This window comes from Opisthocomus hoazin, chromosome 1 (genome assembly GCF_030867145.1).
Source record: "Opisthocomus hoazin isolate bOpiHoa1 chromosome 1, bOpiHoa1.hap1, whole genome shotgun sequence".
NCBI classification, from domain to species: domain Eukaryota; kingdom Metazoa; phylum Chordata; class Aves; order Opisthocomiformes; family Opisthocomidae; genus Opisthocomus; species Opisthocomus hoazin.
In genome coordinates, this window is record NC_134414.1 from 149,077,075 (window position 1) to 149,100,826 (window position 23,752).

Genomic DNA, 23,752 nt, shown 5'->3' on the forward strand with positions numbered 1-23,752 from the left:
ACTACTCTATTTTCTTTTCCTTCAGGTTCCTTGTTTGCTCCTGTGCCAATAAGCAACCGCTCTACAGTGAGCATCACAAATCCATCTGATAAAAATATATACAGCCACAGGCCAAAAAAACCTGTAAATGGATGCCCTCTATCTTTTTGCTAGAAATGAATTTTCCATGTTTAAACATGCAACACAGCTGTGCACTGCACTCTGTAATTGGAGGCGACATCTTGATGTCAGGGTCTGGCATAACACTTCATAGATATTTGTGTAGCACACAATATTTAAGTGTAGTTCTAGCTTTGGATTTCTTGCTTTCCCACTGTTTTCCTTCTTATAACTTTATTGCTTTATCTAGTTCTCACATTTCTGAGATGTTTACTGCTGTTATCACGTATTATCAGAATCTGTTTGTACTGAGGAAGCTTCAGAACTATGGAAGCTAGCGAGGGAGCAGTTAGTTTTCACTGCAGGTAGTTTTGGTTTTTCTTTCTTATAGTTTCAGTACTACCGAAGTTTTCCAAATCAGAAGTTATATTAATCTTTTCTCTCACTCTCTTTTTGACTTAAAAGTATCTCTTAACAGAAGCTTCCTCCCACCTCATTTTGACACATAAATGCTACTACCATCCACATCACCACTCTCCTCCCCATCCTATGATCCTGAAAGACAACTGGAGAACAAGAAAACATTCAAAAGGCAGGGGATAACAGTTCCAAATGTGATATGTAACACATATTGTTTGGGTTTTTAAAATTCTACTCTACACATTAATTCCCTGTTAATATAATGTCAGTATTGTAACATCCTGCTATAGCATGCATCTCAAAGTCTTAGGATGTTTCCTGTTACTTTCTTGACAGGCTGATGGGATCTTGGCTCTCAAACTACTTCCTGACACATCTGCTGGAATGCAGGGGTTTCATTGCTGCTCTTTTTTTCCTCCCTGTGATATGCAAGTCTTAAGGCTCTCACTACTGTATTTGTTTTTACTAACAGAATGGTCAGTATTTCACTGTAATATTTTGAGACCACTGAGTTATTGCCTTTGGCTCTGATATCACTTTGTGCTTGTCACCTTCTGGACCACTACAGATTGTTTGTCATGTTTCAGCCCACCGAAAACAACAGATGAGCTAAAAAACAGCAAGAACCTAATTCAGTACTCAGAAGACTTTTGTCTTGCTCTTGTCTACTTTATCATTCAGTCATATGCAATCTTGAGATAGAGTAATGCCATGATACCATGAAGAAAAGTACAGGCAGTCACTACTGGATTATTTCCTTTTCTTTATCATACAGCTTCAGAAGACTCTCTTACTCTGGATTTGTATCTCCCTACCTTTATAGAAGTTCGTCACCCATTTCTACAGTTCTTCCTAGCCTAACACAAGGCAGAGATGACTCAAAAAGCTCATGAAGCTTCTCAGCTGTCAAGCAAGGTAAGGTTTTTGTTTGTTTTTACAGTTCAGTATTGCTCAACCACCCTGTACTACAATTCTACTTCTGTAAATAGAAAGGTGTGTAATCAATCTTGTTTATCACTTGATCACTGTCACAGCAATGTAGGTGCCCATCTGTGACGTAAAATGCATGCACTGACATTTTGGGGAACATTGTTGCAATCAGGTTGATTACTTACCGTGTAACACAACATCACTGTGGAAAGAGGTAGGAGTTTCTACTAACGGAGTCTGCTCCTCACACCTTTTGGGTTTTGACCTATGCAGCTTTGCCTCAGGATTTGACTTTACCATCAAAGGATCAAGACGTTTCCTCCTCTGCTTCTTCTCTAGCAGAGCTCTCTGTGAAACAAAGAAAAAGCATGAAATAAGGATGAGTAACCACATCCAGAGATGCAGAAGCCATGCCTCAGCCATTGGCAATGACATGTCACTGATCAGGATCTCCAATAAACCTGAAATATGCTTGTAATCCCTTACAAAAATCCTAGACGCGGATATCACTTTGTCTTTGGAGTGAGACATTGCCTTTGATTCTGTGTCAGTGGCTGACGGGTGATGTGGACACCTTTTTATTTTCTGATCTGTCCTGAGACCATCAACAGATAATTTTAAATTTTAACTCCTTCCATCCAGTCTAAACTGCAGCAATCCTTAATATAAACGGACCAATCAGCAGTCATTTATAATCCAATATGAAACATTTCACAAAGTAAATTTTATAATATACAGCATGTTCATGTGATTTTATTACTCCATGTATCCTACTTACTGAAGCTGATAAAGTAGAGAGAACAAGGACTCTCTGCTCTTTCCACTCCAGTTGTGATGGGACTAAACATTCCACCATTTAGGACAACATCCTCTGCACACAAGAATGTATAATTTTTCCTCCTCATTTTGTACAATTAAGCTAACTTTGTATTAAAAGAACTATCTCCAAGAATATCTGAAAACGCCAGAGTAAAGATGAGAGCCCTTCCCCTATGTATTACATGGCAATTAAGTCTTTTACTGTATTAGCATAACATCTCTAAAAATCCTTAATCAGGGCTCACTCTGCCATTTCAGTTATAAATCCTGTCACAATGCGGCAAAAGCAAGTCAGGACTTACAAAGAAACAGTAAACCCAAATGTTAAAAAATAAAACATTGCTTTTCCAACTTACATACACATTTGACGCTTATGATTTCCTACTGAAAAAGAATAGAAACAACTTCTAGACTTACATCAAGGCAAATGGGGACATTGCACCATTTTAAAGATAGCCATGCCTAATCCTCAAAAGTTAAGGTGATGCACAAAGAATAAGGAAAAATCATATTCTAATATTCTGTAATGCACCACTATGCAAACAATATGCAAGCCCCTTGCAGTAGATGCAGTTTATGCATGCTTGCTTCTTAGGTACCTGAACACCCCTGAAAGCTGTTCTTGGTGATAGAAACCCTCTCTCCATCTAATTCCTTTCAGGCTCCAAGGACCCGTCAGATGAACGATACCAACAATTCAATCCACCTGAGACACAGACGTCTTTGGAACCCTTTCCTCTCCTGTTACGCTTTTTCTTTCTCTCGTTGGTTCTTCCCTCTCCTATTAGGCTTTCTCTCTCTTAGTTTCTCAGACAACCTCTCCCTGAGGAACTCAAACACAACTCAGCCCTTGGTCCTTTATTCTTTCTGCTTTTCAAGCACTTATCTAAAAATACTCAAAGACGACAACACCAAACAAACAAAAGAAAGAATAACATCAACTAAACTAAACTGACTTTTTTTATTTAAACTCATAATTACACTTTGAAGAATGGACTGCAATACAGGTACTGTTTATTACTGCAGAATTACTTGCAAGGATTGTCCTGCAGGGCAAAAATTACATAGAATTACAAAGAGATTATCACATCGGTCTAGAAGAAGAAAGGAAAAATAAGCAGAAGTCAAATTCTTAGAAAAACGCTAATTACAGATTAAATTTGTTGTCTAGAAAGGCAGTCAGACCCTCCAGAAGAATTGGTTTGTGTTGTTTGTTTGTTTTTTAAATTAATGCTGCGGAAAAGTAAAAAAATTTTGTGACTGTTTATAAATCTCTAATAATTTAAATAAAAGGAGACAGGGAAAACAAGAATCAAAGCATTATACTCAGAATAAGGATTTGAGAAAAATTGTTTCCAAGGCTTCTCTACCTGCCAAATAGACAGACGAGAAAAAAATAAAACAGACACATCCTAAAGGCAATAAGAAAGTACACAGCTACTGCTAGAATGGGAAATTGAATTTGGGACCAATATGGGATACAACAGCTTTCAGACCTACTCAACTGATTATTCCATTAGATGAGTTTTTTAAAAATTTCACTGCTCACCAGTCTAAACTTTTTTTTTCTTATCATACTACATTCTGTTTCATCAAAGAGTTTCTAGGACTCTCCAATCCAACAGGATCATATTGGTTTACATTGAAACATATACTTTACTGTTGGTAGATGTGACTGACCTTCTTGCAAGAACTTCAGGATGATCAGTGACAAAACTTGACAATAATTTGTTTTAAAAAGACTTCTCTCTACTACTTTGCTTACTGAGATGGAAAATATAACAAAAAAAAGAATCTACAAGCCCACTGACAGGACAGATAGTAGCAGTTCATTTTCTCTACATAAGGTGGCAGAGCAGCCTTACCTTCAGTACTATGTATTCTCAAACCTTCCACTAAGATAAAGTAAAAAAAAGGAAACTGTATGTTGTTTCATTTTGCCTACTAACTAGCCTTTTCCTCCAGCTCTGTGTTAAAATTCATAGAATATTACAGCAAAAAAATCAGGTAGTTCATGAACAGGACACCAGAACACATAAGCCATTAAATAAATAATAGATACAGATTATGGTGATTTTTCAGGACTTTATGGTATTAAATACTTTCAGAAACACTTTTTTTGCACCACAGAAAAGCATAACATCAGAATACAGGCCGATTACAGGATCACAAACCACCAACCCCAGTTCTAACGAGTTTCCAACAAGCTAAGAAGTCAGGTGCGTCAGATGAATATATCGTAGCAGACTAAGACAACAACTAGTTTGGTATTCTTTCTGCTACTGTGATGAACAGGAAGATGGTATAGAGGAAGACTCCAGCCACTCCACCCCTGAAGGTGTAATACCATGCTACTTATTATTTGGCATGGTCCTACCTTAGCAGGCCAAGCGGGATGGATCCTAGCTCTGAAACATCCCCTCCGCTCTTCCAGCTCCTCCTTAGTTCACACTGAGGCAGCAGTGACAATGCTAGTGGTGATGACACTAACAAAACCGTGTCAAGAGTATACACCATGTGAGGTGCGTTCAGAAATATGCCTTCAGCTTCCCGCTCCCCATGCGCAGGGGGATGGCAGCATTGCACTTGGAGCTGCAGGTGCCTCAAAAGGCACGGAAACATCTTCTGCGGTTGGGGAATTAAGCACTAACAGAGCAGCCGCATGCTTTCTCCTCGAGAAAAAGGCAGCAGCCTAGATAAAAATCATCCTGGCAGGCACAGTTGGCCCACAGATGGAACTTGATGTCATGCATTTTTATAAATAATATTTCACTGCAACTACAGGGTTTCCAAACCCATCATAAAGACAAATGACAGGCATATGTCTTTGCTGTGGCAAATGTCTATTCCAGATTCTCTGTATGGCTGAAGGTGCTAAACGTGATCCTGCTGGATAAAACATTTTGCATTTTTTTAATCCCAATTCCTATAAATGTTTAGGACAAATTAACCAAGTGAGGCATCAGCTACAACCAGTCCGTCATGTCTGGTAGTGATCTCCTGTTGACCTCTATTTCTTCAGAAAGCATGGTACTATTTATGTAAAAGTTAAAAGTGGACTTTCAAAGTTAATATTCAAACCTAAATATACAATCCTTAATTACAGATTTAGCATTTCTCAACAAATCTCATTTGCCAGGAGGGGTGCTGGTGTTAAAATAAGTTTTAGTGAAATTTTCTAACTGTTGGTTTTGCAGATGGTTACAACCTCAACCAAGCCAAGAAAGGCTGAAACAAAATTGCAAAATGTATGAACTCTTTAAACTCACCTCTTCATGATTCAACTGTCAGCTGCTCTGAGGGAATTCCACCCAGCTCGGCAGCTTTGTTTTGGAGGAACAGCAACGCATCCCCACGGCAAGGTCTAAAACTAGGCATACATTGACCACAGTGCCTAACACTAGGAGCCAGTGATTGCTACCGGTTTATGACCGAAGAGAACAGTCCCGAGACAGGTGCTGAGGTTCATCACCAAGCAGCGGTGATGAATTTGTGCTTAGTTTTGGAACTTCTTACTGAGTGGCATGTGGCATTAAATGCTCTTTTACTGATTACTTGAGCAAATGCCTTTTTTTTTTCTTTTTCCTTTTTAAAGCAGGTGTTACTGGGTAGCCTACAGGTAAAAGGCTTATCCTAGCTTCCACAAATATGAGCAAAGATAAATTTTACTCCTTGACTCTGAAGTGTTTTAGATAAGCACCTATTTACACACAGTTAAAGCTGGTAATAAATCCACCGAATGAAGTCATAGCTAAGCAAACTCAGACTAGAAATAATGAACAAGTTCTGGTAAAGAGGGTTATTACCCACTGCAACAGTTCCCTGAAGACTGTTATGTCTGGATTTAAAGATCCTCAGCTGAGAGAGTGCTTTCAAAAATACATACTTCAATTTGAACACACATTAATTTAATGCAAGACAGTGATTTGTGGTGCATGTGAAAGGGCCAACTAGAGAATTATAATAATCTCACATCTTCTAATCTATTCATAAGCATTTAAAATTTCACAGAGGAAGAATATCAAGGATGGATGCTTCATTGCTTTGAAGAATACAGTGATGTAAGCACCCAGCAAACAGCACTTTAAAAACTGAGACCTATAACCTAATATTTGACAAATGCTTGGCTGTAAATGTTTTCTTTGTAGGAAACAAAAAGAGTCAGAAGATGCTGGAAATCCTTCTCAACAGCAACATTAAGCAGATATTTCTATAGCTCGGGGAAACTTTTTCTTTTCCTTTGATGCTTAAAGTGGATAATTTCCTGCAGTCTTCCTCTCTTCTGATTCATTCCTGTGTTGTGGTGACTCAATCCCAATGAAATGAGTAGGACAGATGAAAAATAAATGTATCAAAGAAATCAAGCCTACAAGCCATAGTGAGGTTGACTTAAACTAATGGAAGCCATGAAAATCTTTAAAGAAAAATGTTAGCAATGAGTTCCTGTTTGTATTCTTTAGACAAAGCATTTTTAGCACTTCACCCCCATTTCTCAACTCTCTTTGACACTGCATATCAGAACAGAAGTTTAAGAATGTGGGCTGGTTTCACTGTTCCCATATACCTTATGCAGCTCTGGGCAACAGATCACAATGTAGAAGACACAAACAAGCTCAGCCATCCTGAGAAAAAGTAGGGGGACAGAGAGGGGAAGGGAGCAGAAGAGGAAACACAAACACTTTTACCTCCTCCCTTCCTACAATAAGATAGCTCATGTTTGTTTTCCTGTACTTATTTCTACCAGCTTCAGCACTGTCACTTACCTGATTCTCTAGTTTCAGCTGTCGTATTTTCATGCTTTCATCCTCAAAGATGCTGAGAAAGGGAAAGAAACAAATTAATTATTGCCAGTAAATAGTTTGCATTATAAGAGCACAGGATATTCACAGACTACAACTTCACCATCAAGACTTTAAAACAACTGTAAGACATAACTTCTATCCCATGAGAGGACCAAGTTACAAGGCACTAAAAAAATAAAACATACTTCATATTGTGCCATAAGTAGGACCAAACTGTAGTTTAATCACCTTAGCAAACTGTTGCAAAAACATTTTGTAAGCAAAAAAGGCTTCGTTACTAATGGAGAGACTATGAGCCACTACTGAGGTGGGCTATGAGACAATTTCTGTCTACAGGCTTAATGCAGTTCAAACCAATTCAGTAAAGTCCCTGCTCCTTCATAAAATACCCAATTCCGAATTAACTCAGAATTCTAAGTTTTGTCTTGGAGTCAAACGTACACCATTTTCTCCTCCTACCAGACTTCCCAGAAGTCCTGTTAACACCTGAGAGAATCTGTACTTGCAACACCTGATATTAATTCCTAGACATGAAAAAATAATTATTTCACTATTTAAGTGTTTTATAGATAACTTTCATAAGAATTCTAGCTTTGCATTCCATACAAACTTCCCATTTCCTTTTGTACAATAATGAATTATTACATAAAGTGTGATTTAGAGCAGTTAACCCTACAAAGGGGACAAGTTAACAGACAAGTAAGCACATACTCTGCCCACCACAGTTGTGCGCTTTCTTCCTACGCATCTTTGACAAAGACCTCTCTGGAAGTGAGAAAGCGTCAGGAAAAAGACACTTAGCACAGGAAGCAGAGAAACATTATATATTTTACTAATGGCACACAGAAAAGCAGGGATAGCCAAAATTTCAATTTAGGCAGGAAATTCCCTGTCTGGTGCAGGTATGCAGAAATGTCCAGTGATACGAAGTCACAAGCTGGCAGACAGTGTTGAATATAACCCTAACAAGGAAAACTGGAGAGCTGGAGAGAGACAAGGGAAAAAGGTGGGGTGAGGTTTCTGCAAAACACATGCCACAGAAATTGGATCACAGCACGTAGACCTAACATGAGGAGAAAGGGCTCAGAGTCTCCTGAACCCCTAGTAAACCCACATTTGACTCAACTTCCAGACAAGCAGATGACAGATCAGAGGTCCTTACAGACAGATTACCCTAACCAATACAGGCCCTGTTCTGGAAGGCTGAAATGTGCAGAAAAAGAGTTTTGTATACACACACCCTGAATATAACAGTTTATACACTCTAAAATTGATGCTTACTGCTCAACTAATGGTATTTTAAAGCAGGTTACCACTACTGTTGTTTTTTACTTTGCAGTTTTCCTTATTTCTACAATTTTTTTCTGAAGTATTTCAAGTGTCATCACCTAACAGGTCTAGGACCTTGAAAACACCTTGCTTCTAAAAACTGATGGTGCTCTGCACATGGACCAGTAATACGTAGCACCTTGGATTCAAAGGGAATGGAGGGCCTGGAAAAATTCATGTCTGTCTTGAAGAGGGATGGAGAGCTATTGTGTGTCCCCACAGCACCAGTTACAGTAATACACTCATCTCTACCTGAAAATATCCACAATTTAAGAAAGAAACACACAGAGAGATATCTGCTGAGTGCAGCAAGATACACATTAGTTGCCCCATGAAACTTCAACATAAAGTTAAATGTGACATGCTTTTTATTTAAAGCACAGGTGACGGAAAAGGCCATCTTTGGCAAAGTCCAAAAAATGCTTAAAAGCTCCAGTTCAAATATTCATGACAAAAAAAGAAAGGGGGTGTGTGTGCGCGAATGTTCCTTTTCTTTTCATACGCCTACTGACTTAAGAAATAGATAACATTTGCTAACTGCAGTCCAGAGTTTGTTATAAAGCAATGTAGCTCTGATCAATATTAGATTTACAGACACATTCTTATACAATTAAATAGAACTACGAAGTGTCCTGTGTAGATACAAGCCACTGTCTGAGGTTTTGTTGCTTTTCCTAGTAGAAAATTCATCCCCAACAATTTTAGTCTCTTCTACAGAAAATAAAAAGAAAGAAACCCACTACCACTTTTGGAAATAAATTTCCAGGTTTTCCTTTTTACCTGGAAGACAGCAAAATGCTGAAATACTAGGACTTGCATATGCGCCTTCTGGAAATCTTCAATGAAAATTATTTCCCTTGTATTTTTAAACTATTTTCTTCCCACACTGGAATAAAGTTACGTAACGTCAAAGACAGGTCTGAAGACTGTTGGAACAGGACGATAACGCAGACAACACAACGCCTCACCTCCGGCTGCTTAACTGAGACTCAATCATGGCTGAACTACATAAAGATTCTAACAGGTCACAGAGCTTGATAAAGCGAAAGACAACAAGAGTGCTCTCTTTTACAATTTACTGTTAAACACAGACCCAAATCACCTTGTAGCAGGCCACAAAATGAAAGCAGCCATCAATCCTTCCCATTATGAAGTGCAAGGGTTCACACAAGTTAAATAAAAAGAAAAAATTAAAGCCATGAGCACTGTAGCATTGTAAATAGTAGCTAAAAAAAAATCACTCTATTTTTATTTACTTCTGCAAGAAAGTGTAACATAATAACCAGATATAAAACGAGCTTCCCACACACGCACACACTTAAAACGTTTTTCTACCCACCTCAGCAGGGCTGGTGTTCCAGACCACACAGGAAAAGGCTGTACCAGAGTCACTCTGGCAGCTCACCACTAAGGAATGCAGGCACTGTGCTAATATAGCTGCAGGCTTCAAACATAAATCCTCCTGCAGACGGACTGACTACACAGACCAGCACATCTTCTTCGTGCTCTGCGGACATGTCCACGCAAAAGCACTCTGCTCTTGGCTATGCTTTTCCATTTGAATGGCTTACACGCAATAAGAGGAGTTAAATATTCAGGAACAGGAAAGAGAAGAAGCATTTCCATAGCTACAACATGGATCAAAACAGGAAAAAAAATACAACCCCCAAGCCAGCCACTCACTCACCTTTGATAAATAAGAACTGAAAATATTCAAGTAGCCTGTCACGATCCTACTCTTCCCAACCATTCCAGTAGAGCAGGCTACAGAGACCTTGCCCACCAACTCCTCTACCACATTCATCAGAATCCACTAGCTCTCCTACTAAAGCTGTATGATGGGTAATGGACACATGCCACAGAGGAAAAAAAAAATGACCCAGAATGTAACATAGACATGAAAACTAATGATTATCCAGCATACAGAAAATAGGGAAAGAGAAAGCAATCCACCAGTCTGAAAATGGTCTTCCCGTTCTGTCCGAGGAACACACAAGAGAAAGGATTCTGAAGAGCTAAAGAGGGTTCGGCAGAAAGCTGAATAAATTGACCAAGAACTGAAAATGTACCTCTTAGCAAGATTTGAATGTACCCTACAGTTCATTCAAGAGAAAATTGATTAGTATGCTCCACTGTATTCCATGGATTTGAGGCCACAAATCACTACTGATGAGAGAGGAGAAGACTACAAGATCCAGTCATACGTAACTGAAGCTAAACAAATTCAGATTGCAAATAAAATTTTTATTTAATACTGTGAACAATTAACCACTGGGATACTTCATGGAGCTGCAGATTTTCAACAGAAAACACCAGGTTTTAATCAAGGTTGAATACTATTATGCTAAAAATTGCTGTCATAGAGTAAGGCTATGGTCTACCTCAGATTTCAGGCGTGGTTACCCCAGATGGGAGAGCTAAGCGTCCTTCTCTCAAGTTACATCAAGAGACCAATTGATTTCCCTTTCTATACTGACTGTTGAAGCTGTAAAAGAGATAAATAAAAGGTTGCCTTTATTACAGACTAGTTTTGCAAGGAATTGACTGGTTGCAGCTGCGAGTGAAAGGCAAGAAGCAGAGGAAGCAAGAAAAGCCACAGGGAGAGCAGTCTGTGGAGAGAAAATGTTCTATATGATCCAGAATTCACTGGAAAGGCAGATTTGGAATATGTTAAAGGAAAAACCTCATGATAGTTTTTCGTGTATTCAGCAAAATAGGTACATTCCTCGTATGTCCACCATACTCAGTTTTTCCCTCCTAAACCAGCAACATAGCAAGGCCTTGCAGATTTAAGTGTTTCCCAGACAGCTAAAGCTATTCTGCAGTTCAAGTAGTTACAGGCTTGGGAAGCAACGAGTAAGGTTCTCTGGCCTCTTTCAAGCAGAAGGTCAGACCAGCTGACAGCAACAGACCCCACCCCAACCTCAGAAGACAATCTGACCCAAGAGAAGGAAAGAGAGCTTGTTTTGCTTTTTAATTGTTGTAAGCTTCTACAGAGCATATATTAGCACTGTATATGCACCGAATTCTCGGTGAGAGAAATTCAGGAAGTATCAGCAATTTGTGCACAGCTCTAGGGAAGATACTAAAAATTCGGATACTCCGTAGTTGGGCAGAGAGATTCAGGGAAAGCCTCCAGCAGAAGCTTTGTAGCTCATTTTAAATTAGACTACAGTTTGAGTTCCCTGTGCCTTGTTACAAACAAGCTTGATATTTTATATGTCTGACACATAAATCCTTCTTTTAACAAACACAGTTCTATTTCTCACTCTACAGAGGGCTGCTTTCATCAGGAGTCTAACAAAGCTCACGTAACTCCTTTTTCCTTTGCCAGACAGTTTATTAACGTGGCAGCAGCAATTACTTCTGCAAGCAATGCTCCCAGAGCTCAACAATCAGGGAATGAGAAGAATGTGGCTTGTGGCACATATCTTTGTCCACTAGATTTTATTTTTAGCTGTAGAAGAGCAAGTAAAAGCAACTTCAGTAAGAAATGTGGAGTCAGCTGGTACGAAAGGGTTTTCACTCTTAACTCTCCAAAGAGCTTTGCTGGGAATTGTTCTCCTCATCCAAACTACAGCTGTGAAGGAAAGCAAACCTGTAGAAAAGAAATCATTTGAAGAAAAAAAAAAAAAGATCTTATCTTTTAAAAGACATATTCCAAACAAAAATTGCAATACTGTCTCTGGAAACTGGCTGAGGAACAAAGTTTATCACTAATGCATCTTCCAGTCCACAAAAGGGAGGAGCCCCATCTGCTTTCCTTCAGATGGGCACAAATGTAATCATTCACTTCTGGGAAAATGCGTAACACAGCATTCAGAGGAGGGAGGATCATCAAATTTTTCTGCCGTCCCCAATGCAGGAGTGGGGTTTTCTGGCGAACACGGGATATTCTTTCCTTCATAATTAACTACCAGTAAATCTTCCACAGTAAACTGGACCCGCTGCGAATCAGCCATAAAATACCACACCCATTTCTAAGTGACGGCTCAGGCTGCATCAACACTTCAGTTACAAGTTATTTTCAAGCAATCAATGTTTCAACAAGGGCAAGTTTTAGCCTCTGCCTGGCTTTTTTACAAAAAGAAAACTTTCTCCAGTGAAATCAGTTTTAACTTTTATTCCTATCCCACCCCAAAGGAACATACACAGATTTCTAATGCCAATAGCATACTGTTTTGAGAAAGGTTTCACAGATTTTTTTTTTTTGGCAGGTTTTTCATCTATTGAATTACATTATCAGAACAACGATGCAGCAAGAACAAACGCTGAATTCTGGAAGCAATTCTGAATGAGTGAATGTATTATTGTGAAAAAACACTGTCTTGGATATGCTTTAATCCACAAATTATGGCCCACATGATACAGACTGAACAAGAATTATCTCAGAATATTTGAAAAGAAGTATAAAATGAACTAATAAGGACAATAAAGACAACTGCCAGACCAGGTTGGGGTGGGGGAGCAGAAAGGAAGCACCTCCTACTCCACTTTAAAATACACCTGAATCCTCTAGGCACATATAGGCATGTTCCTGCCAATACCTTGCAGCAACTATCTGAACAATTTACAACTTACAAAAGAAGATCCTAAAGAAACACAAAGGCAAGTCAGTGGTTTACAACTTCTGCTTCTACCCACCTCTGAGTTTAAAAATGGAACTTCACTGCAGAATTATCCTTTTCTTTAAAGTCACATAGACTAGAAGCATGCCAAAACCACTCAAACCAAAATACTCCCCCCAGAAAACCCCCAAAAGGATGGTGCTCTGAAGAACAGATATATTTTCTTTCTTTGTGCGTATACACATATATATTATTTGTGTGTATATATATGGATATGTTTTGCCTTTATTGTAGCACAGCAGCTGCCCCAACAACTCAGAGCAATAGGAATACCATGCTGAAGAAAGAATTCAAGAAAAAACAATCCGAGATATACATGTGCTACAAAAAAATCTTTTCTTAGAAAACATGAACAGGTTAATTTTTCTTTTTTTTTTTTTTTTTTGCTAAAACCAAGGCGGCAGTGAATTTAATCCAAAACTATCCTTGTAGCACCGTGTTCTCCTTCCTTGCATAACGCAATAATGCCATTAAAAGCACAATGCCCTAATAGCAAGTGAGTGTAGCCGAAGGTAACAGGCTGTTCGGGTTAAAACAGCTCAGCACGAAGACACTACATTTGGCTTAAAGGAATTTCTTTGAAAATGCACCCATTTTGGGGTGACTGTTCACATGCCAAATGTAACTAGGTAAATAATGATGCAGTCTAGTACTGACTGACTGCAGCTACGTTAATGCAGAAAAGAGTATTTATCAGTCCAGGAGGCACAAACTTCTCTTTTCTTTACAGTACTCGTTCCAGTGATTTTATAAGGTAGAACAGTATGGTGTAGGCAAGGTGAAAAAAGCACTCAGAAGAATCAGCCCCATCTTCAGTTTCAAATGGTATCTGTGGAAGCACAAAACGCTAGTATAACACTGTTCTCTTGCAAATGCAATGGGACATGCCCCGCACTATTCGTACCTACACAAACACACCTTGAAACAGGAAGAACTAATGTGGCAGGAGATTGTCAGGCAAACTAAACTGGGACCTGCCAGTAAAGTAACAGAACATGAAGAAATGAACAGTCTATGGGAGAAAAGTTGAGTTAAGTTGAAACAAAGAATAAAGCATATGCTGTGAGGAGATTCCTTTTTCAGAAATGGATTAATACTGTCTTGGTGGACAACAAGTTGACCATGAGCCAGCAATGCACCCTCAAGGCAAAGGTGGCCGACAGCATCCCCGGCCACATTAGGAAAAGCAGGTAGGGTCACCTCCCTCTCTGCTGAGCACTGGTGAAGGCACACATCAAGAGCTGTGTCCAGTTCTGGGCTCCTCAGCACAAGAAACATGTGGACATACTGAAGCAAGTCCATCAAAGGGCCACAAATATGTTTAAGGGACTGGAGTATCTTTCATGTGATGTGAGGCTGAGAAAGCTGGGACTGTTTAGACTGGAAAAGAGAAGGTTCAGGGGGAATCTTATCCTTGTGTACAAATACCTGATGGGAGGGTGTAAAGGAGATGAAGCCAGTAGTGCCTATTGACAGGGCAAGAAGCAATGGGCACAAACTAAATCACATGAAACTCTATCCAAACACAAGAAAAACCTTTTACTGAGAGAGTGGTCAAACACTGGAAGAGGTTGCCCAGGGAGGCTGTGGAGTCTCCATCTTTGGAGATATTCCAGACCTGACAGGACACTGTCCTGTGCAACCTGCTCCAGCTGACCCTGCTTGAGCAGTGGGGTCAGCCCCTTCCAACCTCCATGATTCTGTGTGTTTGGGTTCTGGAGGTCACAAGATAAATGCAGATAGTTCAGAGCCCGAGTCTGAGCGAACAAACTAGATGACAATAAAGAACACAGGTGGTTACAAGAAAAGGCAACAGGAACACAGGCATCACAAAAAGGTTGAATTGTGAGCTCACAACTACTTTGACTATCGTACTGCTTTGTGTTTCCAAAAACTGACTCATCAAGCACCAAAGATTACCTCCTCCTACTTGGAACAAGGGAAGAGAGCAAGGAAAATAAAGCAGCATTCTATGGACAGAAGCTAGTAGATCATCTATCTGGACTCCAAAGAAGAGTGCAAACAAAAGCTTGTGTCATTCTCTGCTATACTACTTTCTGTTTTCCCACTACAGATTCTTGTCTTCCTTAGCCAGAAAAGTCTCCAGTAATTCGTTACAGCATACCTAAAGTGAAAGGAGTATTATTTTCCTGGAAGGAAGGCCAAGAGAAGCCAGAAATCCACACAGGCCATTAACCATTAAAGCCACCATGGATGCTGGGAGGGTGGCACAGAGGAAGACAACCATAAGAATATGCACATAAACTTACCTTTAAGTGTGTAGCTAAACAGAGGGTTTTACACTGGATTTTTATTACAGTATTTGTAAGAAAAGCGAGACAAGGAATCTCCTGCCAGGCCCATTCCTTTGAGAGTTCACAGGTGGTGACTGCCAGTGATCATGACATTAACAGGGAAAATACAAATTCACAACACAGCTCGAGTAAGAACTTTTCAGCTCTTAACCACCAATACACCTGCAGAATGCTATGCTTCCAAAAATCACATTTATTCAGGTGAATTTAATGAAACTTCTGTTTTTGTTAGGAAAAGAAAGAGACATATATTCCATAAGTAGATCACCAGCTTTCTACTTGATGTCCTCTCAATTACACACTCCAAATCTCCAGGGTCATTTCATTTACAGAAATTGCTCTACCCAAGGAAAGAGCAAAGCAAGATCCACAGGGGCTTAGAATTCTGACTCCTATGATCTTCTGTTTGTGAATTATTAAACCTTGCCTGTCACTTTTCGTTGATGTCATACCCCGTTACAACATGAAACCAGTGAAGTGTCAAGCAGTCGCTATTCTCTCCTAGCAACAAAGTCAGCAGTTAAATAGCACACAGTATGCTTAACCCAGACTAGATAACCAAACTCATAGTTCCCTGAAAATCAGCATACCACACTTTATGCCACAAATTGCACTTCTTTTATTGTCTTTCAAACTGGAAGTGGAGGAAAGAACATAAATGAAATTTTCTGGACTGACGCTTTAGAACTGCTTGTGGACTTTTAGTCCCAGTCCAGTAGTTTTATTTTTAAAAGATTGAAAGGGGAAGTCATTAAAGAGGTAGAAAGAGCAAAACTTAATTTCCATCCCTAGGTGACTCAGCAAGATACCACTGCTGGATTCAGATTGTTGTTCTTTTTTTTACCTCAGACATCATACAAAAATGATAAACGGGAAAGCAGTGTAGAAGCGACCACAGACTTCTACAACAATCACACAAGCAGTTAGAGTTCTAACATCCCACTGAATATGTTTCAAACGACAACAGAAGTAAGGGTAAATGTTCTTGCAGTAGTCTAAGACAACAGCCCTAGGCATATCACCAAAGACACTTCGAACAGAATTCATCCCATGACTCAATTGCAACACAATCGACAGCTTCACTTTGGAAATCATCCAGCTGTACCTCAGTGACAAAACAAGAGTCTGGAGCTATCCCAGTGCAAGTCCAGTTGCAGAAAGTTTTCACACATACAAAATCATAATTGTGTTGAAATGAGGTCACCTGTCCCTCATACAGATGCTGTACCAACAACAGTTGAAAAAGGGGAAAAAAAAAAATTGAAAAGAGAAAAATAATGGCTGTCCCTATAAAGACAGGTCATCAGTAACCTAACTTCCAAATTGTAAGAGGCGGCAGAACTTACCACAAACTGAAGAGACAATTCAAACAAGGTTCAACTTTCAGACAGCTCTTTCATGGTTCTAACAACTGAGTGACAGGTGTCTTTTTCTCTCTTGCCATTTCTGTCTACCACATAGGAAGGGAGGTTATTCCTTCTTCATTCACACTGCCAGCAGCAGCAGCATTAAACTGCAGTCACGAAAGGTTTTCTTTTCTTTCGGAACTGTACTCTTGGGAGTACGTCCCTACGACATTTATAAAATATAATTACAGATTTATCTTGTTTTGGACAGATTTCTTGGTTATAATACTCAGACTTGAAAGGGATGAAGCAAACAAGATATTAAGCCAGATCTCTTTTATCTAAGGATAAGATTTGCAAAAATCTAAATCCTGGAATTTACAAAACAGTCCTTGTTAATTTCAAGAAGGTCACCCGTGGCCAAACAAAAATACCCAAGGACTAACTGAGATGCTGATAGGCTTCCAAAAGGAAATTTAAACTTCTCTGTCTTCTCTGGGTTACAACTATAGCTAAAATCATTAGCAAAGCATTTTGTCTTTTTTCCCCCAAATTACAATTAAGGTGCATCTACGCAAAACAGTCGAGCCCAGCAGCTTCCAAGATGCCTGACAACCTCAGCTACACTAAGGTTTTTCAAATATGGAAAGGGCTTTTGGCTGGACGGCATGATATGAAATGACTTTTGAACCATTTTCAGTCCACGGGCTCACAACCTTTTGAACGTTAAGCTTATTGACCATAGGTCCTTTTTCCTCCTTAACTTTTGCAGACACTGAGGAAGAGTTCCTGAGTTCACAAACTGAAAACCACCAACTCACAAATGTCTAGTCACCCAAGAAGCATCCAACTGTAGTCGGCACCCAGTTCTGTAGCCTCTGTAGACTCAGTCAAGATTTTGTACCTTGAAAATAATGTTCTTTACACGTGACATCTGCAAGTCAGAAGCTGAAGTACATTTGGAAGGCAGCATGTAGGAAGCTTGAAGTATTCCTGTATATAGTATAATTATTGTGCAAAAAGGTGAAGTTCGGTCTCCAAGATTCTAAAATACATATTACCGTAAGAACCAAATTCCCTTCTCAGTATTTTAAAAGCCTACAATGATTTAGAATTACTTTTATCTGAATGTTTCTACTGTATTCAACATACTTCATTTCATGTTAAGTATCAAAATGGACTTTCCCAAGTGAAGAGAGAAGGTATAGTACTTATCAAAATCGCAAAACAGCACCATCGACCTTACCATTTTCTAAAGCATTAAGACAGTTGTGCCATGTCTACCTGAAAGTCAGTCAAACTTTAAAATGAACTTGAGCAATTTCAGTTGCAGCCACCTCAAACAGAGGATGTTGTTGGTGGACAAGCGACAAGTTAACACAATGCCGTATTTTCAAGGGACAGCCTGTTTCAGAGATGGCCTAAAGCCAAGATCTCAGCTGTCTATCCATCATCAAATATCCCACAGCATGTTTACAAAACTGCAAGCATTTATTTTTGACTTGTTCCCTTCACAACTCTGTCCACCAGAAATAAAATACTTTATATATCTTAATGTGTATTTTACATATTGCTCAATAGTTAATGTATTCCACCGCTGGGTGGAAAAAAAAAAAAAAAGGAAGAAAAAAAAAAAGCTGCCAGCTGGTTCTTAGGTACAGCTTTTTTAAACTTTACAGGTAGAGGCTGTGGAGTCTCCCTCTCTGGAGATATTCAAGACCCGCCTGGACGCGGTCCTGTGCAGCCTGCTGTAGGTGACCCTGCTTCGGCAGGGGGGTTGGACTGGATGACTCACAAAGGTCCCTTCCAACCCCGAACATTCTGTGATTCTGTGACTGCTATGAACTGCCAACTATTACGTATCAATTTACTTTTTCTATACAAACCACTTTTTGGACAACTGCCAATTATTTTACCAAGAGTTCTAATGACTAACTTAGTGATTTAGGTATAATTCTACTATTCTCAGGAAAAGCAGCTCCTGCTTAAAAGGTAGTCTTCTGTCATCCTGCAGTTTATTATACATTCAAAGTTCAGAGTTGGACCTCTAAAAAGAGCAGGCCTCAAGAATCTATTTAAGAACGACGTACTTTTATTTAGGTTCACGTATTCTAGTTTTCTTACTTTAACCACGTAGACTAAGAAAGTTCATGAAATGGATTGTTGGTTCAATAAATTGGGAGCAGGACGGAAGCAGCTATCACATGAACTGCCATTATTGTTAGGCTATTTCTGCGAGGCACCCATAAAAGTATGCGAAATGAATTTCTTAGCAGAAAGAAATTATACTAGTGCAATTATTGTCAGAAAAGCAGCATCATTTCCTGCAGCTTCAGCTCTGCCAGACTTCAACGCCTAGTATCCATGCAAGGAAATTTATGTGCATCTGGCCATCTGTTTTTCAAAAATTGCTTCCAGGGTTGGTACACGAACCTCAGCCGTTAAAGCCTGCACGAAGAAGTCACCCTCTCATGTTTCACAGTGTATCTGGTGGGTCCACGCGACTGGAGGACCCCTTCTAACCCTATCGCCTCTTTTCATCCGCAGCTAAAACCCCCCGAGTGCATGTGACAAACCAATGCCGGTTTTCCTCCTACGCCGTGCTCGTTATAAACCAGCTCTGGAAGTTGAGGTTCCCCTCTTTAGTTACTTCTCCCTTCCCCACCCAAACACCCGAGGCACGGATGTTTTTTCCCCTGTGTCTTTACACCCGCGCCAGCCCCGCTCTCCCCGCCTGTTCGCACCCCATTTCAGCGCTGGTTTGGGGCTGCTCAAGCGCGATCTCTTTCCAAAAACTCTCTTCTCCCAAGCTCACGGTCGCTGTTCCCGGGACCTCGGCTCAGGGCCCGTCGCTCGCCGCTGCCCCCCCCCGCCGCGGCGGCACTCGGGCCGTGTCACCACCGCACCTCAACAAGGCCCCGGCGGCAACGCCCAGAAACGAGCGCGGCGTGGCCGCGACCCCACAAACCCAGCTCGACCCGCAAGCGCTTCCGCGGCGCACGGAGCCCGCCGGTGTCACCGGCCGCCCTTTCCCCCTCCTCACCTGCCGCCGGCGCAGCCGCCCCGGGCCCTGCCGCTCTCCATCGCCCGCTCCGCCGTTGCTATGGGGCCCCGGCCCCGCCGCTACCCTTGGCAACGGAACTCGGCGCCAAAACACCGCGCCATTGGCCAGAGGCGCAGAGCGCGGCCCGCTCATTGGCCGCGGCGCCCCTCGGAGGGGAGGGACTAGCCCCGCACATGCGCGGGACGGGGCGCAGGCCCGGCGCCTTGCCGCGCGCGCCGCCGGGCCCCTCAGGGGCGGCCGGGGCCGGGCCCCGCTCTCTCCGCCGTGCGGGAGGCCGCGCAGCTCTTTTTAGAGCCGCCCCACTCCCCGCGCGGGCCCGACGTACCCCCCATCCCCAAGGCAGCGGCCCCCGCGGCCTCCCTGAGGGGTCTCAGCCAGCCGCAGCGCGGGGCTTGGCCGAAGCCGTCTCCGCTCCGCGTCCCTGGGAGTAGCGCTGGCCGTTCGGCCGCGCCTTCGCACCCGACGGGGTTACTGCTCCCGCCAGCTCAGGCGTCGGCCCCTCTCCCGGGCAGGGCCGTCTTCACCAGGACGTCGGCGGCGCTCAGCTTCCCGCTCTCCCGCAGGTAGCGCATGAGGCGGGGCCGCCGTCGCCAAGTGACCTTCACGCCGTAGTCGTGCTCAGGGGTGTCCGTCACCAGCACCGCTGCCGGCTCCGCTCTCCCGCCGGGATCGATACCGAATGCCAGCTCTTCTGCTGGCTGCCAAGCGCGGCCGCTGACTCTCCAGTTCCCTACAGAAGGTGCCTGCGGAGTCTCCACGTCTGGCAGGCTAAAGACCGCTGCCTCCACAGGCTGGGCAGCACAGAAAGGCGTTTCCCTACAGTTCTCCAAACTGTTCCCTTGGATGGTGGCTTCTGCTGCTGTCCCCTTCTTGGGCTGGCTGCGAGGGTGCTGTGTGTTCTTCCTCGAGCGATAAGGATGATCCGAGGGGTGGATTGTGTACCCTTCTGGAGTCTCAAAAGTTAAAGGAGGAAATTTGCAGGCTATAGCTCTTCGACAGGCTCCTCCTGCACGAAGCAAACTGTGGTTGGCATCCTGATTCTGGGGTTTGTGAGGACTGCAATGCCGCTTCTGGCATGCTTTCAACACCACTGACTTAGTTGTTTCAAACTGTGGGCACACCTGAAGGGAAAGACATAGTAATAAGAAAAAAACCACAATTTTCTGCAGACTGAGCAATGCCAGCTTGATTCTACTCCCCCACCTATCCCATCTTTTTTCAGTGTGTTCATTAAGCGGGTCATCTGGTCTGCAGCAAAACGAATCGGTCACTAGCCAAGCTGCCAAGCAGGATGTGCCTCTGCCCTTCAACATCACGTTCTGCCAGTCTTCTCTGACAAGTGATTGGGGTGCAAGTGAGCTATTCTCTGGCCACTTCAAAAGCACTCAAGATCTGGGTTTTAAAGAAAAGTCTAACTGGTGTCTACTTCTGTAACCGCTGCAGATTTAGAACAGTTCAGAGCTGGATCCCGTTTCTTTCTGTCTTTGGATCTGTTCAGAGTTAAGCTATGAACTACACCCTCAGAATCCCTGGACAGGTAGAGGGTGAACTGAGAGCAATACAAAATTATTTAAAGGATGCTCACTTAGCTCCATCACCTTAAACTATGTTAATAAGTCTTTCAGAATATTTCCCCAAAACATCTTTACTACAAAACATAGTTGATTGCTGTATTCTGGAGTAACAGATTGCCCAGGCATCACTTCTAAAAATCAACTTTCTGTAGAAGATGGTGAAAGCTCAACAATCTGTATTTCTTTGAAAGATTTGGAACTCTTATTCAAGCCATGGAAATCCTTCTATTACAGTGTTATTTATTTTCCTGAGTATCAACAGAAAGAGTCAGGTTCCGTTTCTTTGCTTTTCGCTGGAGCACACCAAACTGGGTTCTAGCTATGATAACTACAGGTCCCTTTCAGCATTCCTAAGTTACTAAATAGTCCCTCAAAAAAACTGAGTACAATTTAATTAAGGACAGCGATTGTCTCCTGTACAACTGAACTGTTTGAATGCAAAGCCTTTGTGCAGAAAAAGACAGAAATGATTCACTGATAATTGTGTCCTGGCACATACTTAAAAGAATATGGGTGAACCACTGACTCTGAGGATATGACTTCTGACTTCAGAGAACGTGTAGGGTAGGCTTCACCAGTGCAGGAGCCTAGCAGTCACAAAGGTATGAAAAATACAGATAACGTCAAGAGGAAAATCAGTTGCCACTGAAAAAAATTGACAGAAACTCTGCAGAGGATGCTTCAAAAAATTACAAACCTACCAGGATTTTCAAATGGAAAAATACCTAACAGTTTCAGTGCTGACAGCATTAAACAAAGTTTAGAATCATTCAATGTTTGGAATCAAAGAGCTGAGTACCAGTGCAGATATTTTCACCTCTTCCAAACAAAAAAGAATGCTTATTCACAGCAGTTATTTTACTTAGTGTTTCATATACAGCTGCCTGCCTCAAGCATATAAAAAAAAAAAATTAAAGAGGAAAAAAATTGAACACGTTCTACTTCAAGGTTAAGGCATCACAAAAATAACTGCAGGTCACCAGGAAAAAAGGAACGTTTCATGCAGGTTTGAAGCCACGCTTCCTGAGCCTGCTTTGTGAAGGGCCGAGAGTCAAGCAGCAATGACGCTTCAACAGAGCTCCCCTAGGTAAGGACTATTGTTATAGAGGAACAGACTGTCTTTGCAGCATCTCTTTGCTTAAAAAAAAAAAAAGCACCAAAAAAATAAACCAACCAACCCCATGAAGACACTGCAAACAGTCCTGAGTATTTTTTCAGACCAGAAATGGAGCCCATCATTAGAGTGATAGGGAGAGAGACTGCTCAAAACGCACAGAATGGAAGAGAGGGCAGGTTAGAACAAATAATCCTGAAGTGAAAGCCCACGTTCTCTAAATTTAGCAGTGTCAGCTTTAAACAAAACACCTAGTACTTTAACACGTAACATTTAGAGTTCAGCAGTTATTTCAAGCAGCAAATCATTAAAAAAAATCCCCCCTAATGTTTATTACGTGCAGGGTTTTCAGTTACCATAGAAAACAACATTTTCCTGATGAGAGTTAGTTTTTCAGAAGATAAACAGTCGTGTTCATCAGTACACACTGCACACAGTTTTACACCTTCAAGTAACCAAGACCTTAGTGGCTGTAGTTAGAACGTGCAGCAACTCACAAGCCCTAGGAAGCTACAATGAATTCAGGTCCATGCTAGTAATTCTCAGTGCACAGGACAGACCGCTTTCTGCTGCGACACACGGGAGAACCTTGGAAACCGCAGCTGGGGAGGCAGGGGGGGACGTGGGGACACAATCTGTACCAACCCAGGCAGCAGAGGCGTGCTGGTCTGCGGGTTTGGTGGGAACGCGTCTCGGGTTCTCAGCCAGAGGTCGCGGAGGTTCGTAGCAATGGACGGGTCCGTCCCGCGGCCTCTCAAGGAACGCCAGCTCTGCCTTCCGGGCCTTGTGGGGACATCTCTTCTTCGGAGGCATCAAAAGATATGGTGAAACCACTTAGAAGCCTCATGGTGCTTGCTAGAGCAAACTGGAGGAAGAGGAAAGCACCCCGAGGAGATGCTAAAGCGCTCTCAAATCTGTAGAAGGCAAATAAATGGAGTTGAAACCAAACTTGCTTGGAAACCTCAGATCTAATTTTGAATTACAGTAAAACATTTATGCAATGGTATGGTGCACACATCTCTATATGGACCTTTTCCTACCAGGAGTTTGTGAACCTCCTGTCAAATTTCAGGGAGCTTTAGAAATCCATAGCAGAGTACATAAATGCTCCAAAGCTCCATGAAACCTCTCAGCCAAGTACACGGGGCGAGACAGAGACGCAAACAAAACGAGTGTCCCAGCTGCAAAAGGAGTTCTGAACTGGCCTTCAGGCAAGACTCAACATTACTGGAAAAATGAGTTTCTTATGAAAAATACATACTTTAAATGCGGAAGACAGACAAAGTCACATAGGCATTTTTCTTTACGAAAA

At 41.7% G+C, this 23,752-nt stretch overlaps 2 protein-coding genes across 3 annotated transcripts in view; both read right to left on the reverse strand.

The window, feature by feature from the left end:
* TULP3 (TUB like protein 3) overlaps positions 1 to 19,807 on the reverse strand; it is a 33,702-nt gene extending 13,895 nt beyond the window's left edge. The window contains exons 1-3 of one of the 2 annotated variants that reach the window (XM_075440995.1): positions 19,732 to 19,807; positions 7,032 to 7,083; positions 1,635 to 1,797 (exon numbers count right to left, since the gene is read on the reverse strand). In XM_075440995.1, the coding sequence (XP_075297110.1) occupies positions 1,635 to 1,797; positions 7,032 to 7,083; positions 19,732 to 19,772 (256 nt within the window). In that variant the 5' untranslated portion in view covers positions 19,773 to 19,807. Of the gene's footprint in view, positions 1 to 1,634; positions 1,798 to 7,031; positions 7,084 to 9,738; positions 9,756 to 19,731 lie in introns of those variants that run through there. The other variant, XM_075441005.1, reaches the window with a different exon arrangement.
* Positions 19,808 to 20,132: 325 nt separating this feature from the next.
* Positions 20,133 to 23,253, reverse strand: RHNO1 (RAD9-HUS1-RAD1 interacting nuclear orphan 1). The gene is made up of 2 exons (XM_075441019.1): positions 23,086 to 23,253; positions 20,133 to 20,873 (listed from the first exon to the last, which is right to left on the reverse strand). The coding sequence occupies exons 1-2, from the start codon at positions 23,251 to 23,253 to the stop codon at positions 20,238 to 20,240; spliced, it is 804 nt and encodes a 267-aa protein (XP_075297134.1). The 3' UTR covers positions 20,133 to 20,237.
* Positions 23,254 to 23,752: the final 499 nt, after the last annotated feature.

Excerpts from the sequence above, each read along its gene's own strand:
- RHNO1 (XM_075441019.1), bottom strand. The coding sequence starts at position 23,253 with ATGCCTCCGAAGAAGAGATGTCCCCACAAGGCCCGGAAGGCAGAGCTG. Across the intron at positions 20,874-23,085 it reads AGCACGCCTCTGCTGCCTGG|GTGTGCCCACAGTTTGAAAC; the intron begins GTTGGTACAGAT and ends CTTTCCCTTCAG.